The sequence below is a fragment of the Telopea speciosissima genome, chromosome 2 (genome assembly GCF_018873765.1).
Source record: "Telopea speciosissima isolate NSW1024214 ecotype Mountain lineage chromosome 2, Tspe_v1, whole genome shotgun sequence".
Classification (NCBI taxonomy): domain Eukaryota; kingdom Viridiplantae; phylum Streptophyta; class Magnoliopsida; order Proteales; family Proteaceae; genus Telopea; species Telopea speciosissima.
This window is the reverse complement of record NC_057917.1, coordinates 59,660,222-59,676,280: the sequence shown is the minus strand read 5'-3', so window position 1 is coordinate 59,676,280 and position 16,059 is coordinate 59,660,222. Positions and strand designations below refer to the sequence as shown.

Genomic DNA, 16,059 nt, shown 5'->3' with positions numbered 1-16,059 from the left:
AAGCTGTCAATTCTCGTCCTTATCCTCCTCCACTTATTGGCCATGGGCCTACTTGAAATCTTAAAAAATTCTCCTAAAAATCATCTCCACGCAAGGCTGCAACTCTCCTGAATTATTTCCACCCAGACAGCAGCCTGGCCTCCTAATATATCTCTACTCAAGGTGGCTATGGGGCCCACCAAATTGGATTAAAATCTCCCAAGTATGTTGGTTCGAGGGGGTGGGGGGATGAACCTGGACAGGTTCTTGCTGATTTCTCTCCACCACCCATTGATCTTCATCAACGTGGGAACCCTCTCAGGTCTTCGTATTGACATGAGATAACGTGCATGACAAATTATTGGGTGCACTAAATTTATTTTGTATTCGCTTATTTTTATTTTATTTGATTTCTCTTTTTTTGTGGTAGATTTTTTTTTTTTTTTTTGGAGCTTGATATTTTTGTTTGTGGTTGGATATGTGCCTACTCATTTTGGCCTTGTTTTGGTCAACTCTGGGTTGTTAATTTTTGTTATATTCTGTTTTCGCTTCTCTTAGTTTATTTTTAGAAGTTGAAGTTGATTTAGGGTACCAACCTCATCACTTTTCCTTGGATGTATTATTTTTGAGCCCAAATGCACTGATCTTGCTTGATTAGCGTGTCATTTTGGAGGCCGTATCATATTTCCCCACCATATCATATATTCATATCCTATAAAAAGCATTATAAAACATTTACCGTAGGATTTTAGGACATTTTAGGAAATAAGAGAGGTGGAGGAGGAGTTGACTGAGATAGAATTTAATGGGGGTTAAGTTTATAATAATGATGTTAAAGATTGATTGCATTTCAGTACTAGCATGTGACCAGTTAAGGAGATTGAAGTAGGGGAGGAATGATTGGACAGGAGAAGTGAAGGTGGATGGAGAAAGGAATTCAGTAGGGGGGGAGAGATGGCACATCATTGTTTATTTTTTATTTTATAGTATTGAGTAGAAATCCTAGAAAATTTTGGAGCAGCTGCATTAAGAACTCATTTTTGCTCTATAAATTGATGTTTTAAATAAAAAGTCCATCGTAGAAAATTGATCCTTTTTGAGTGAGATAAGTGAGCTTGAAGAAGTGAAGCACCTCATTTTTGGGCATTGAAATGTTTATTGACCGGTGGGCATTTGTATACTTTTCAATGGAACATTCTCTTGAAAAGCATATTGGCTTAGATAGAGTGGGATTGCTGAAAAGAAAATTCATGTAGTCAATAATACCAGTGACTAATAAAGAAAATGTTGTTGGGGCGAGGCTTTGCTGAGTTGAGTTGTATAACTAATTCCGGTTAAAATAGATGGATTAGAAAATTGAGAATTTTGTATGGAAGCATTACATGTAAGTTTTGGTACGTTGAGAAGAGAAACATTTAATGAAATTATTAGAAAAATATGCCAATTTTTTATTCAGGGTGTTGTATGTAAGTATAGGAAATGTCAAAGCAGCAAAATCCTTTTTTTTTTCCCCCTTTCTGCTGTGTTGTGCTTTGGTACGTTGAGAAGAGAAACATTTAATGAAATTATTAGAAAAATATGACAATTTTTTATTCAGGGTGTTGTATGTAAGTATAGGAAATGTCAAAGCAGCAAAATCCTTTTTTTTTTTTTTCCCCTTTCTGCTGTGTTGAGCTTTGCACACTTCATAGAATATCTTCTCTCTCTCTCTCTCTCTCTCTATATATATATATATATATATATATATATAGAAGGAGAGATCCCTCTTTTCTGTGTCTTGTCTGCTCTAGAGTGTGCATTTCATAAATGTCTTAGTGTGTAATAGTTACCTAAGATCAGTTTCCAAGAGAGTTTTTATCATGTCAACTGCCATATATGCTTTTGTCCATTCCTCTTCAAAGCATGTTTTGTGGTATTTTTGCAGGGTATCTTCTTGGGCTGTTCTGCTTTGTCCTCTTCTGGTGAAGGGAATGGTGGATGCGAGTCAAAGGATGAATTATCCTCTCAGAAAAATTATTCTGATGGAGTTCCCAAATTAGATGCTGCTGAAGTTCCAGAGAGTTTTACTGTAGATCCTCGTATGCTTACGGCCTTGTCCCAAATAGCAAGCCACTGCCAACCTGACTTGTCAGGATATTGCGACAGTCTAGGAAGTCTAGCAAATGACCAGATGATGACATGTGATGTTAATGGCGATTTTCCTGGATTGAGAAAAGTGAATGCTGTCATTCTTAATCTGCCTCAACATTCAACTTTGCCAGTTTTTCCTACCAAAGTAAGGGTTGAATATCCTGATAATGACCTAATAAGTCCAGAAAGAGATGGTATTGATAGCCATGTTGGTGGAGCTCCAGAACTAAATATCACTGAAGTTCAAAAGACTTCATGTAAAGTCAAAGGCGATTCTTTTGAACCTAAAAATGTGAGTATTTACAAACAGAATCTGCCCCATTGTGCAACTTTGTCAACTTTTCCAATGAAAGTGAAGGTTGAAAATTGTGAAAATGACCCATCACGTTCATTTGGAGATGGTACTGATGGCCACATTGATAGAGTTCCTGAACTTAATGCTTCTGAAATTCTAAAGACTGGAGTTTCACTAGATTCTGGTACAGCCCCTCAGCATTCGAGAAATACCTGGGACTGTGAGTATGGGGATTTGCCTGGTGATCACAGTGGGGAAGGAACACAAGCAAATGGCAATATTCAATCGAATCAGATGATTCCTTATGATGCTAATGGTGATCTTGTTGGATTTGAAAATGTGGATTTCCTCTTTAACAAAACCCAACTTCCAATTTTTTCAAATTTTCCCATCAAAGTGAAGGTTGAAAATTCAGATATTGGCCAAATAAGTCAATATAAAGGTTCTATTAATGGGCAAGGTGATAAGGGTCTTAAGCCAGATTCTGCTAAAGTTTCACGGGGTGGAAATGGAATTACCGTAGATTCTTGTATGGTTACATCGTGTTCTCAAAATGCCAGTAGTTGCCAATATAAGGGCTTGTCTGGTGATTGTAGCAGGCCAGGAACTGCAGCAAATGACAATCCTTGCTTAAATGAGATGACGTCATATGTAGCCAAAGGGGATTTTGTTGGGCTGGGAGAAGTGGATATCAACAGTTATAATCTGCACCAACTTCCAACTTTGCCTACCTTTCCTGTCAGAGTAAAGGTTGAATATTCTGATAACGAGCTAATGAGTCCACACGAAGAAGGTATTAACGACCACGTTGATGGAGTTCCAGATCTAAATGCTTCTCCTTGTTCTCAAAATGCCAGTGAATGCCAGTATGATGGCTTTTCCGTGTACTGCAATAGGCGAAGGAATCAAGAAATTGACTCTACCTTCTCAAATCAGACGACTGCTCGTCAAGTTCAACTTGATGCTATTGGACTTAAAAATGTTAATTTATGTGTTAATAATCTGCACCAATATCCGGCTTTGCCAACTTCTCATGTCAAAGTAAAAGTTGAAGGTTCCGATAATGATTTAGTGGGTCAATGCCAAGATAATCTAGGTGGACTTTTTGGCATGGCAGCCAAGGCAAAAACTGAAACCAATGCTGTGGTCTGTACTGATGACCTTGATCATATTCTATTGAAAGACCGGCGCAATATGCTTCTGTCAAGGTACAATTCTCTCTTCAGTGATTTAAAACTGCTCCTAGCGCTGCTAGATTTGTTTCAACTATGTAAATTATTAAAAAAAGTGCTAATTTGCATTACCTTCATAATTGTCAAGGCGATGCCTAGGTGTCCAGGTGGCTTTGTCTGGATTGGCGCCTTGGTCGCCTAGGTGGCCTAGGCGCTTTGCTGGTGTCGCCTTAAATTTTGGCCCTCTCGACTGCCTTGGTTTACCTAGGCGCCATGACAACTATGATTACCTTTTTAGTCCATACACCTTTTCCCCCCTTATTTCTGTGACAAAGGATATGTATTGTTGAATCATATTTGTTTATTTCTTTTCTGTAGGCACTCTGTAGCAACAGTTGCAGGAGGAGATAGATCTGGCCTTTTGGAGGTAATATAAGCCCATTTAGATTGATATTGAATGATATATACGTTTTTTTTTTTAGATGAATAAAAATATATTACGAAGAAAAAAGGGGGAATATAGCAAACAAGACAAAAAAAAGCTATCTAGGCAGTAAAATGGAAAGAGTAAAACCCCAGGAGACAACAATGAGCCTGTTCCTTGGGGAGTCCTTTACATTAGCAAGAGGGAGAGAATTAATTTTAGAGGAAACTTCCAAGGAGATGGCATTCCAAATCTTATCAAAAGAGCGGGAGTTGGAAGTCCATCTTCTAAGGTTGCGTTCCATCCAAATATGAGAGATGGCGGCGGAAAAAGCCAGCTTGCCAACCGTATCACAAATGAACTTTCCTCCGAAAGTCTTGGGGAAAATTTTAATGTGTGTTGCTAGCAAGGGATAAAAAAAACCAAGAGTGTCTACTACTGTCAGCCTTTTTCTACTTATATTTTAATTTGCAATCTGAAAATTCATTTGCATCCAATACTTAGCTTTTGCTTGGGTAATACTACCATTATTTTTCAAGAGATACAATTTCTGGAATGTGACTTGGCCTTAGCAGGTATTGGAGAATCTTTAAGAGTTCAACTAACATTCCAAGGATTCTTAGTATCTCTTGCACACTTATCTTTGGATTTCAATGGTCAAAGACAATCCTTTTGCATTGCATGTTAGGGTAATGATGCAGAGGCATCTTAGTGAATGTTGTCTTGATGAGTATCAGTTGGCCACTCTTGCCCATAAAGATAGGCACCATGACAAAGCTGTTGGTGCCCAAGGCAAGGCTCAACACGCTCTTAATGTTCTGCTCCTAAGAGGATGCATAGGCCCAAACCCCAAAAGCCTGTAGGTCTCGATGTCTTGTTCCACTATAAATTCTTCAACAAAATATAGGCCTGATGTTTATTTGTCCCACAAGTTAACTTTTCTAGTTAGATTTTGAGTTGATTACAGCAAGATTGAGAATTTTGGCAAAATTTTGACATGTCTTGAGATGGTTTACTAACAAGCAAAGGGGATAAAAGATATCCCCTAATTCTGCTAAAAAGGAAATATATCACTGAAAGTCTGAAATTATTAAAATATCAAACTATTGGCATTGAAAGATGTGATTTTGAGTCTGACTGAGGATGGGGAAGTAGCATGTGGACATGTTTCATAAACTCATAATGATAACCTGAGTTCAGAACTGTGGTTATTTTTCGTAGTACTTTGGCTACCCCACTTATGACTGGAAGAGCTTCAAGCCAATTTTATTACTCCAGTGCAGTTATGAGATATATAACATGATTATGGGGTGCAAGATTAGCATTGGGGTTGATCATGTCTATGTGGCTTACTAAATTAATTTTTTGTTTTAGATTTTATTAAATGGAGGGTGATAATGATTAATGAATCATATTTTCTCAACAATACATGTACTGTAGAGTGTAGACTGTTGTCTGCTCTGCATCTTCTACTTGGCACATTGGTGAAAATTTTGGGTTGTAGATGTGTGTGTTCCTGTTTATTATGTCATTACTTGAAAATTATAGTAATCCCCCCTCCCCCCAAAAAAAAAAAATAAAAAATAAATTCACCCCTCCACCATGTATATACTATCTAGCGGATTAGCACCTCATATGAGGCACTCCCGTTGCGCCTTGTCACGTACCTGTTACTACTTAGGCATATGCTTTTTTTGCAAATTTTGTTCTTCATGTACCTTTGTCGTTTTGTTGCTCTATTTGAGCCAATGAGGCATGAGCTCTGTTGCTTTGACCATTGTAGCCTTTGGAGCTTTCTAGTTGAGCTAACAGAGCTGGCTATAGATTATTAATTGTTCTCTTTGCTTCCTGATGCTGATTCGGACATCAAGCAATGTGGATATTTTTGATTTCTTGCCTTTTCTTTGAAAAGAATTGGGATTCCCCCCCCCCCCCTCAGAATGTCCTATAAAGTAGCACAAGTTCCTTGGTTTATTGTGATTAACTTCTTGATTTTATGTTTTGCAGGGTATTTCTCCTGGGGAGGCTGCTTTTCGTATGGAGGATGGTAATCAGCACATTGCCGGAAACTTGAATGATGATGGTCATTCTGTTGATGCACTATCCTCAATGGCTGGAAGTCATTCTGATGGCATCATGAAGTTCAAGATGATGGAGAATGGCTCAGCAAGCCCATGCTCGGTTACTTTAGGTACTGCTTCAAATTGTAATATGCTTGCCATTGAGGATTATCAAGAATTTCCTCACGAATCTTATGAAGATGAGATAGACCATATGATACTCCGAGACCGGATCAAGTTGCTAATATCAAGGAAGGTTTCTAAGTTGGATGGCTCCAGGAAAACTTTGCCGTCCATTGGGGACCATTACCCAACAGTTTCAGAAAACTCCGAACCTAGGAACATCAAGAATCGCCGGAAAAGGAAAAAGACTGCGACGTAAATATCTGTTCCTTTTGAGCCATTCCTTTTTCTCTATAAGTTATGCTTTCTAATAATTAGGCTTGACATTCTGGGCTTCAACTGAAATGCAGGGATTCAGTGGAAACCGCATTGGAGGAAGATGCTCCTGGACTTCTGCAGGTATTTAGTGGGTATCTATTTTTATGTGCATGAAAAAAGATCCATGCAGCCAACCCATTTAGTGGGGGGTAATGCTGAGTTGAGTTGTACTTCAATGTGCATATCTGGATTGAGCTTTATGGAAGTGTCATCTGAGCAGGTTTTAGTTGACAAAGGGATTGCAGTGGATGAAATTAAACTTTATGGCGGAATGGAGGAAGAAAATGTTCTTGATGATTCTTCCAATGTGGACATCTTTGGAGAGCTTGAAGATGTGATCTCTAAGGTAGCAAACAAGTCTTTGTATTTGTGATGTTTCATTTTAGCTATTCATATAATGTTCTTTGCAAGTGTGATGTTTCATGTTAGCCATTCATATAATCTTCTTTGCGTACTTGCTTTTGGTTATTTACTTTCATTGTAATTAGACTTGGACTCTTAGTAGGTTTTCTATTAAGTGTCAATTACTTGAATATGATATAAGTGATGGGGCTAGACCATGATAGCTGTATTCTGAATTTTATCGTGGCCTAGGATCCTTTCCCCTTTTCTCCATCATGTTCTCTGGCCTTCTCTTCTCCTTCTTCACAGATCTGATGGGGAATATCTGATTTTGTTACATGGTATCAGAGCTATGAAGAAGGGGGAAAAAATCCATCAGATACTATTTCTTCTCTCTTTCACTGCGGTCCTCTGTTTATGATGAAACCTCTTGTTAATGGAGAATAAAAGCAAAGGTTTCTGTTCGTGCCATGCTGCTGTTCGCTCTACCTTTACATTTTACTATTTTTTATTTTCTTAAGATTAATGGTTGCTGCTGTTCCCTTTATTTTCTCCATGTTTCTGGACGATACCCCAGCCCTAGAGTTAGGTATCAAACTCTCACGTCCCCTTGTCTTCTTTCTCTATAATTTGGGTTTACAATCCTTACCTCGGGCGATTCCACCTGCATACCGCTAGGTCGACCCCTTGCTGGAAATGTGAGTTCTTGAGCAGTGAACACAACTGGTCACATCCTTACCACCACCCTTGATTTCAGAAATTGATTTCTCTCTTGGTTGTTTGACCGCTGGATCCACTAGGGGTTGCATTTGGGAGGATATTGAAGTAGCATCCATTGTTTGAAATCTCACTTCGATTGGTGTCTCCTAGAGGGAGCTCTCTCATCCGAATAGCTCCTGATTTTCCGCTGGTTCTGTTGTTCAAAGGTTGAAGGCAACCAAATCATAGATTGTTTCAACCAAATCGTGGTTTGATGCTGCCATATGATAATGGGTTATCCTTTGGTGTTCTCCCTTGCATTATTTGTCCTCGTGTAGTGCTCTACAGATGAGGGTGTCTGAAGTAAAAGAAGCTTTAAGGAGGATGAAAGTAGGCAAGACACCAGGCTTAGATGAGGTCCCAATAGAAGTGTGGAAGAGCTTAGGAATCTGTGGTTTTGATCTTGGCTAACCATGCTGTTTAATAAAATTATGAGCACGAGGAAAATGGCAGATGAAAGGAGGAGAAGCATTGCGGTTCAGTTTTTCAAAAATAAAGGTGATATAACGAGAAGCTACTATTATGGAGAACCAATTTGGTTTTATGCTAGGAAGATCCACGACAGAGGCTAATTACTTTTTAGGAGACTCATGGAAAGATTTAGAAATTACAAAAAGGATCTTCATATGGTCTTTTATTAAAAGGCCATACCTAGTGCACAAGGCTCCCGCGTTTAGTAGGGTCTGGGGAGGGTCAAATGTACGCAGCCATACCCCTGTTTCCAGAGAGGTTGTTTCTAGGACTTGAACCCGTGACCAAGCGTTCAACAAGTGAGCACTTGACCAACGCGCCAAGCACGACCTTTTACAAAAGGTCTTTATTGACCTAGAAAAAGCTTATGACAGAGTCCCTAGCGAGCTAATTTGGCAAGTACTAGAGAAAAGTGTTTCAAGTAAATATGTGGACATAATTAAAGATACATATGATGGTGTGGTGACTGGTGTAAACTGTGTGTGTGGCCGGGGGGGGGGGGGTCAAGGTCGTGAATTCCTAATTACATTTGGGTTACATCAAGGATCAGCTTTAAGCCCTTATTTGTTTGCTCTTATCTTAGATGATTTAACCAGAGACATTCGAGATGAGGTTCCTTGTTGTATGCTTTTTGTTGATGATATTGTTTTTGTGGATGAGACAAAAACAAGGATTAACACCAAGTTGGAGTGGTGGAGATCAACCTGGAATCGAAAGGTTTTAAGACAGTAGAATGAAGATGAAGTGTATGGTGTGTAACTTTAGTTACACTAGGACGGATAATGAGGTGGTGAAAGAGAGATTTCGTAAGATGATTATTTTAGGTATCTGAGCTCATTCATAAATAAAGACGGTGATATAGAGGATGATGTTTTACAGAGAGTTAAAATAGGATGGATGAAAGTGGAGAGGTGCGTCCGGAGTGTTGTGTGATCGACGTATTCCTTTGAAACTTGAAGGACAAATTTTTATAGGACAGTCATACGACCGGCTATGATGTATGAAGCGGAATGTTGGGCAGTTAAGAATCATCATATAGATAATTGGCAAAACTAGAAAGGATAAAGTAGGGAATGATCATATTAGAGCTGATTTGGGAGTAGCTATGATACATGATAAGCTACAAGAAAGTTGTTTGAGGTGGCATGGCCATGTTCGACGGAGGACTTTGGACGTTACATACGGAAGAGTGGTTTGATTCAGATTGAAGGAACTGAAAGAGCCAGAGGCAGAACTAAAATGACCCTAGGAGAAGTGGTGTGGAAAAACATGCATAACTTAGGCTTTGTGGTATGACCTCAATAGAGCTGATTGGAGGGAAAGGATCCATGTAGCCGACCCCATTTAGTTGGGACAAGGTTGAGTTGTTGTGTAGTGCTACATGTGAGAAGGAGATTGGAGTTATATGATTTTTGTTAGAGCAAGAGATTGCTGCCTGGTCGTGTAACCCCTATGCCAGTGCGAGGGCCAATGAGAGCGCACGCAAGGCGCATCAACATGAACGCTTTTTTTTTTGTTTTGTTTCTGGAGGGGCGGCTGGGCAGTAATTTTGCAGGCTCCTGTGTCTCTGTCTAGGCGCAGGAACCACACTACCAGGTAACATTCTTTTTCCTTTTTTGTTATTATTTGCTTGTGTCATCTGCTCTAGTCATCAGCAACCTATTTTTTATGAATATTATTACTTGTGGTTTTCGGCAACAATCTTATGCTGTGTTTTGTGGTTTGCATCTACCTTATGTTGTTATTAGTGGTTCTCAGCATCCTATGATGCACTTTTATCAGTGGGTCGCAGTAACCTATGTTGTACTTTTATTAGTGGTTCGCAACAACCTATGCTGCACTTTTATCTGTGGTTCGCAGCAACCTATGCTGCACTTTTATCAGTGGTTCACACCAACCTATGCTGCACTTTTATCAATGGTTTGCACCAACCTTTGTACTTTTACTAGTGGTTTGCAACAACCTATGCTGCACCTTTACTAGTGGTTCACAGTAACCTATGCTGTACTTTTATCTGTCTTCCTAGTGAAGATTGCTACTTGCCATCCTCGAGAAGGGCTTATGATGTTGTTTTTGCTGCTGTGATATTTTTGGCTTGCGATTGATATTCTCTACCACTTATTTTGCTCATTGTTGTCTGGATTTATTCAACACGAAGGTTTTTCCTTTACTCCAATGCTGATTGTTGAGGTTTTTATGATTGTATTGTCACTAGAAGATAGTATTGCTGACTACTGGCTTTTACATATGGTTATTTGTTCAAGTTGGGTTCTATTGGTTATGTTTATCTTATGTTGTTTTAAGCTGAAAAGTCTAGGTTATATAAGCTCCCGCTTGAGGGGGAGTGTTAAAGATTACTACTGTGAGGAGGAGTGTCCCTGTTGAGTAGTAATCGTTTTGTTATGTTGAGCGGTTGTTGAGTTGTGGTTGTAGTTTCCTTTTACTTGTTTACTTGCTTTTAGTTATTTTCATTGTAATTAGACTTAGTCAATTAGTTGAATATGATATAAGCGGTGGGGCTAGACCACAATAGCTGTATTCTGAATTCTATCATGGCCTAGGATTCTTTCCCAGTTTCTCCATCGTGTTCTCTGGCTCCTCTCTCTTTTTTCTTCTTCTCTTATTCTTCACAGATTCTGGTTGGTAATATTTGATTTTGTTACAGCTTTCTTTCTTTCTTCGCTGTAATTTTCTGGGAGCTAAAGATAATTTTCTCTAAACAGTTCGTCGATTTCAATTCATATTATAAGTGCCCCTGCATGCCAGTATTTTTAAGATGATTTTAGTGAGACATGTGAGGTTTAATGCTCTTATTGGCTTAAATGTTTTACCTCTCTTCTTCTATTGATCATTTTATTTGTCTACACCCATATCAGGTTTTCTCCCAGAGTTCTTCTCTATTAAAGTTGACTCCAGTTCGTTGCACAAAGGGATCGAAGGCCAGTTACTGCTTGGCTTGTTTATTATCACTTGTCGAGCAGGTTAGAAGCCTCTTAAAAATTGTTTTAAGTTTTTCAGTCTGCTATTATTTTATTTCTTCACTTCTATGAACTACGTATGCATCATAGATAACAAATTATGACCATATGTTTCTCCTTCGTATCCATAGACACGATATTTGCAGTTCCGGAAGTGGCCTGTTGAGTGGGGATGGTGCCGAGACCTTCAGTCGTTTATATTTGTTTTTGCAAGGCATAACAGGTGCAACATATACATGATGTTTTGCCTTTCTTGGATTTAACCTTTGTTACTCATGATGTTGTATTTGGAAGACAATAATTCCCATGTTAATTTAAATGCAGAATTGTTCTTGAGCGCCCTGAATATGGCTATGCTACATATTTCTTTGAGTTGGTGGATTCTTTACCCATTGACTGGCAGATTAAGCGGTTGGTGGCAGCCATGAAGCTTGCTAGCTGTAGCAGGATTACCATTATCGAGAACAAATCCTTGTTGGTAATACCTTCTAGGCACTTTGAAGTTTAGCTAGTTTCTATTTTGAGTATCTTGACTAAATGTCTTTGGTGCTCATGTCATGGCTTTGAATTTTCATACTGCCTATTTATTAAATTCCTTTACGGTTAGTTTATGGAACTGCTGCATTTAAGTATTTATCAAGTGGAATGTTGTGAGAGGCTGTTTGTAACTGTGGCCTCCCTTCAGTGCACCACTTATGAATGGGGTTTGTCTAGTAAATTTTTTATAGTTCAAACCTCATGTTGGAGACAGATATATTCACCCCCCTCTTGATCTGTTGCATGACTGAATATTTGTATGTAGGACCATATAGGCAACCCAAGAGAGGGTAAATTGTTGAGTGCGGAATAAAATCCCAATAAAAAATTCTTTCCAACCCTCGAGAGGGTAAATTGTTGAGTGCGGAATAAAATCCCAATAAAAAATTCTTTCCAACCCTCTCTAGAATGCTATCTCAAATCTCCTAACAAATGTTAGTGAAACACAATAACATGAATAATAGAGATGAAGAGATAAAGAGACAACACACACATGATTTACAGTGGTTCGGCACAACCTCAATACCGTCCTACGTCCGCTCCAATTCCCTGGCCGGATTGGGATTCTACTATTACAATCTCCTTGCAAGGTAAGAGAAACACCCGCACAAAAACCTCTCCAAGATCACAATCTCCATTTAAAGGAGGGAGCGGTGCTTATACAATCTTTGTTTAAAAAAGGGGGGGGGGGGGAGCGGCACCTATACACTCTCCTTGCAAAGTAGGAGTAACACTCAGTATGGGTTCAGGGCCTCCATACCCTTCATTAACCCAATCACTAAAAAGTGATTTACAATGGTCAAAAGGCCAAATGCAAAATTACCTCATTAATATGCAAAATTGCATGTGCTAGTGCAGTTGATTGATTCTCTTGCTCAGTAGCTCATAGCTCAATGGCTGAATGATTTGCAAGTTGTAGGTCAGAGCCTACTTTGCTCAATAGCTCAAATGATTTGCAAGTTTTAGCACAAGGGCGGTTGGATTTCTCACGATTTTAGCCCGACAGGGTTTCCACTTATTTGCCCCAAAGTCTCTTATTGAAACACTGGCAAAATCACTTTTTACAGTGCATTTTCCAACAATAAAAAAAAAACTAGCCATTATGTTGTCTAACGGATCTATGTTTTGAACTCCGGTCGATTGCTAAACAGAGCCGGTCAGCTGCCGCCATGTAGGCTGAGAAGAACTCCTCTCAGACATTCTTTGGACGATGTAGCGGTCGACCGACCTTGCATCCGTCTACAAAAGGGTGCTCTCGGTAACCAGCGGACCATGTTGCAGTCATCTTCTCTCATGCACTCCAGTCGTTCGCTCCGTTTAGAACTGGTGCAGAACTGGCCCAAATTTAAGTACATCACTTGGACATAATTTCCAATAGATTCTTGTGCCATGACAAGTGAACCAAAATAAGGTCCATTTGGGTTACCAAATGTCGTCAATGATCATGAATCATGATAGATGTATACCATTTAGGTCCAGTTGATTTAGTTAGTCTACACTAAGAACCACCTATCTTAGGTTTTCCAGTTTAGGTCCATAGGTGATTGAGCTGAGCTTGAGCAATTGGGACCATTACATCCTAGGACCATCTAGATATTATAAGATGAAACACAACACCTAGGATACATTCAAGCAAACTAAAAAGATCTTCCAATCTTGGCTCGAGTTGCTTAAATCCACATGGATGGACTTGATCTTCCAATTTGAGCTCCTCCAATCCATGACAAAGTCTCTTGAGCAGCTTGATATATTCTATATTTCTATTATGATGCTTGGGTTCTAGAACACGCTTCTCAATGCTTGGAAACTATATATTGATTAAAGCACCAAGAAGAGCATTATAGCTTTTCTATACGCAAATAGAATGTAATCACCAAAACATGAAATCCATTTATATCCAAGATTGTACATAATGCATGGTTTGCCTTGACAAATTGGTTTTGAATACTTTGTATTGTTCATTGTCTTTTCTGATTGTTTGGGTAAGGCTGAGTTGTTGTTGTTGTGTATTTGTTTTTTTTGATGTTTTTGTATTTGTCTTTTCTTTTTCTTTTTTTATGAAACCAAAAGAAAATATATAAGACTAAACCATATGGATGTCCATACATGCATTGCGTGCCAAGTTTTTAACTAGGGCCGCGCTAAAGTTGCAACTATTAAGATGAAAATGTACATTCTGGGTTAGATCAGAAATCTGTAGTAGCTTAGGAACTAAGTGCCATGGCCAAGGGCATTTGGTCGGAGATGGAAGATATTCAGTGATCAACTTATTATCACACCAAATTTCCTTGATCCGCAACCCAATACCGGCCGCATGGATGAGACCCTTAAGGATCGCAAAAACATAGGTATCTACTTCCTCTGCACATAGCAGCTTCCCTGCATCAAAAAACTTAAACTTGCCGTCAACCAAAAAGAGGTAGGCCCACCCAGCCCCTGTCAGTCCAGGTGAACTGAATCCTGCACAGATCAAGATAGGAGAATTACAACTAGGCAAAAAAGGGGTTATGAGAGGCATGACTATATCAGGGACACAAACATCATGAGGGTAATTAGATTTAAAAGCAGTTAGGTTTAAGTCAGCCAACCATTGTGAAACCGCCTGTACGATCTTTAAGGGATTAGGTTGTATGGATTCAACTAATTACTTATTTCTAGAAGACCATATGAAATAGCAAGTTATAATAAAAGTACTAAAAAACCACTTCATCAGGGATTTATCAGTCCGAAAGTGCAAGTAAAAGAACCGAGAGATGATGGAAATTATCAAAGCCCAAAAAATCAGTCCTTAGCCCCAATGGTTGTGCTGCCCAGATACGTTTGACCCAATCACAAGAAAGGAAAATGTGCCATAGTGATTCGACACCATTTCCACAGAAAGCACAATTCGCCTCACACTGGCTCCATTTCGATAGAATATTCTTTGTAGGAAGTCCTGCATTGAGCAAACGCCAAAAGAAAACTTTAAACTTAGGATGAATTGGAAGTTTCCAAAAAAATTTCCACCAACCAACAGAATTATCAGAGCTTGCAGCAGAGCAGGAAAATAAATGCCTTATAGCGAGTTTCGTGGTGAAAACTCCTGTAGACGAATTCATACAATACCATTGATCACTAGAGTTAGAAAAAGTAATAGATTGGACAAGAGGAACAATACTATGGGGGACATGATGTGTGATGAGGTCTAAATTCTAGTTAGATCCTTGTTTAAGATGGAAAACATTCAGTAAGTTAGAATTCATGGGTAAAGGGGTAGACGCCAAGCAAGCAATATTAGTAGAGAGGGAAGGAATCTATTTATCGTACCAGAGAGAAGCAGTGCGCCCATCACCGATCCGCCTGCACAACATGCTTTGCAGAACAGGGGTCACTTGTGTGATGCTATTCCAGGTCCAGGACCCCTTCTTAGCCCTAGTCCTAGGGTCAAAGAAACTAGTTTTGGGAAAATACTTGGCCTTTAAGACTTTGGCCCACAAAGAGGAGGGTTCATTCAGTAATCTCCACCCAAGTTTTAGAAGCAAAGCCTGATTATGATGATCGGTCTTTCTGAAGCCTAACCCCCCAGAGGCCTTAGGGCGACACAGCTTCTCCCAAGAAATGCAAGAAGGTTTTTTCTTGGTTCCACAATTGCTCAACCAAAATTGAAGGCAAACAGAGTCAATTTTGCGACAAATTTGAATTGGAAAGCGAAAGCATTGCATCAAATATGCGGGCGTAGAAGCCAGGACTGACTTGATCAAAACTTCTCTCCCAGCGAAAGATAAGGCTTTAGATTTCCAAAGCGCAAGCTTACCTTGTATGCGTGAAACCAACCCCTCCAACTCCCTGGATTTAGACCTACCATGGAAAAGATTAGTACCCAAGTAAACAGATTTGTTAGACATCTCCTTGATTCCAACCAGTGAAGATAAGAAAGCCCTTGAGGAAGCAGAAACATTCCTACTGAAGTGTATCCCACTCTTGGCACAATTAATCTCCTGGCCAGATAAATCAGCGAAGAGATCCAATATTGCCTTTATCGACAGCAGGTCTTCCTGGGTAGCACGACAAAATATGAAAATGTCATCTGCAAAAAGAAGGTGTGAAATCTCAGGGCCGGTCCTAGAAATTTTAATACCCCGAAATAAATCAAGATCCCTATAAGCCGATAGAAGGCGAGAAAGGACTTCCATAGCTAAAATGAAGAGGAACGGACTCAGAGGGCAGCCCTGGCGAAGGCCTCTAGAAGCCGTAAAAAAGTCAAAAGGGCTACCATTTAACTTGATAGAAAAAGAAGTAGTTGAGATAAGAGAAGAAACAAGCCTGATCTAGTGATTACTAAAGCCTAAAAACCTAAACAGAGAAGTGATAAGACCCCACTCAATTCTGTCATAGGCTTTGGACATATCAATCTTAATGGCCACAAACCCAATCTTCCCTTTGGTGTGCTTAAAAAAATGGAAAATTTCTTGTGCCAAAACAACATTGTCAG

The 16,059-nt window shown here is 39.3% G+C and overlaps 1 protein-coding gene across 2 annotated transcripts in view; it reads left to right on the top strand.

The window, feature by feature from the left end:
• LOC122651526 overlaps positions 1-16,059 on the top strand; it is a 56,091-nt gene that overhangs the window by 29,649 nt on the left and 10,383 nt on the right. The window contains exons 3-10 of one of the 2 annotated variants that reach the window (XR_006331470.1): positions 1,904-3,612; positions 3,955-4,003; positions 6,008-6,438; positions 6,534-6,582; positions 6,722-6,849; positions 10,951-11,054; positions 11,183-11,274; positions 11,376-11,516. Coding sequence is in view for 1 of the 2 variants with exons in the window: in XM_043844935.1 (XP_043700870.1) it covers positions 1,904-3,612; positions 3,955-4,003; positions 6,008-6,438; positions 6,534-6,582; positions 6,722-6,847; positions 10,950-11,054; positions 11,183-11,274; positions 11,376-11,529 (2,715 nt within the window). In the remaining variant the exon portion in view is untranslated. Of the gene's footprint in view, positions 1-1,903; positions 3,613-3,954; positions 4,004-6,007; positions 6,439-6,533; positions 6,583-6,721; positions 6,850-10,949; positions 11,055-11,182; positions 11,275-11,375; positions 11,530-16,059 lie in introns of those variants that run through there. The other variant, XM_043844935.1, reaches the window with a different exon arrangement.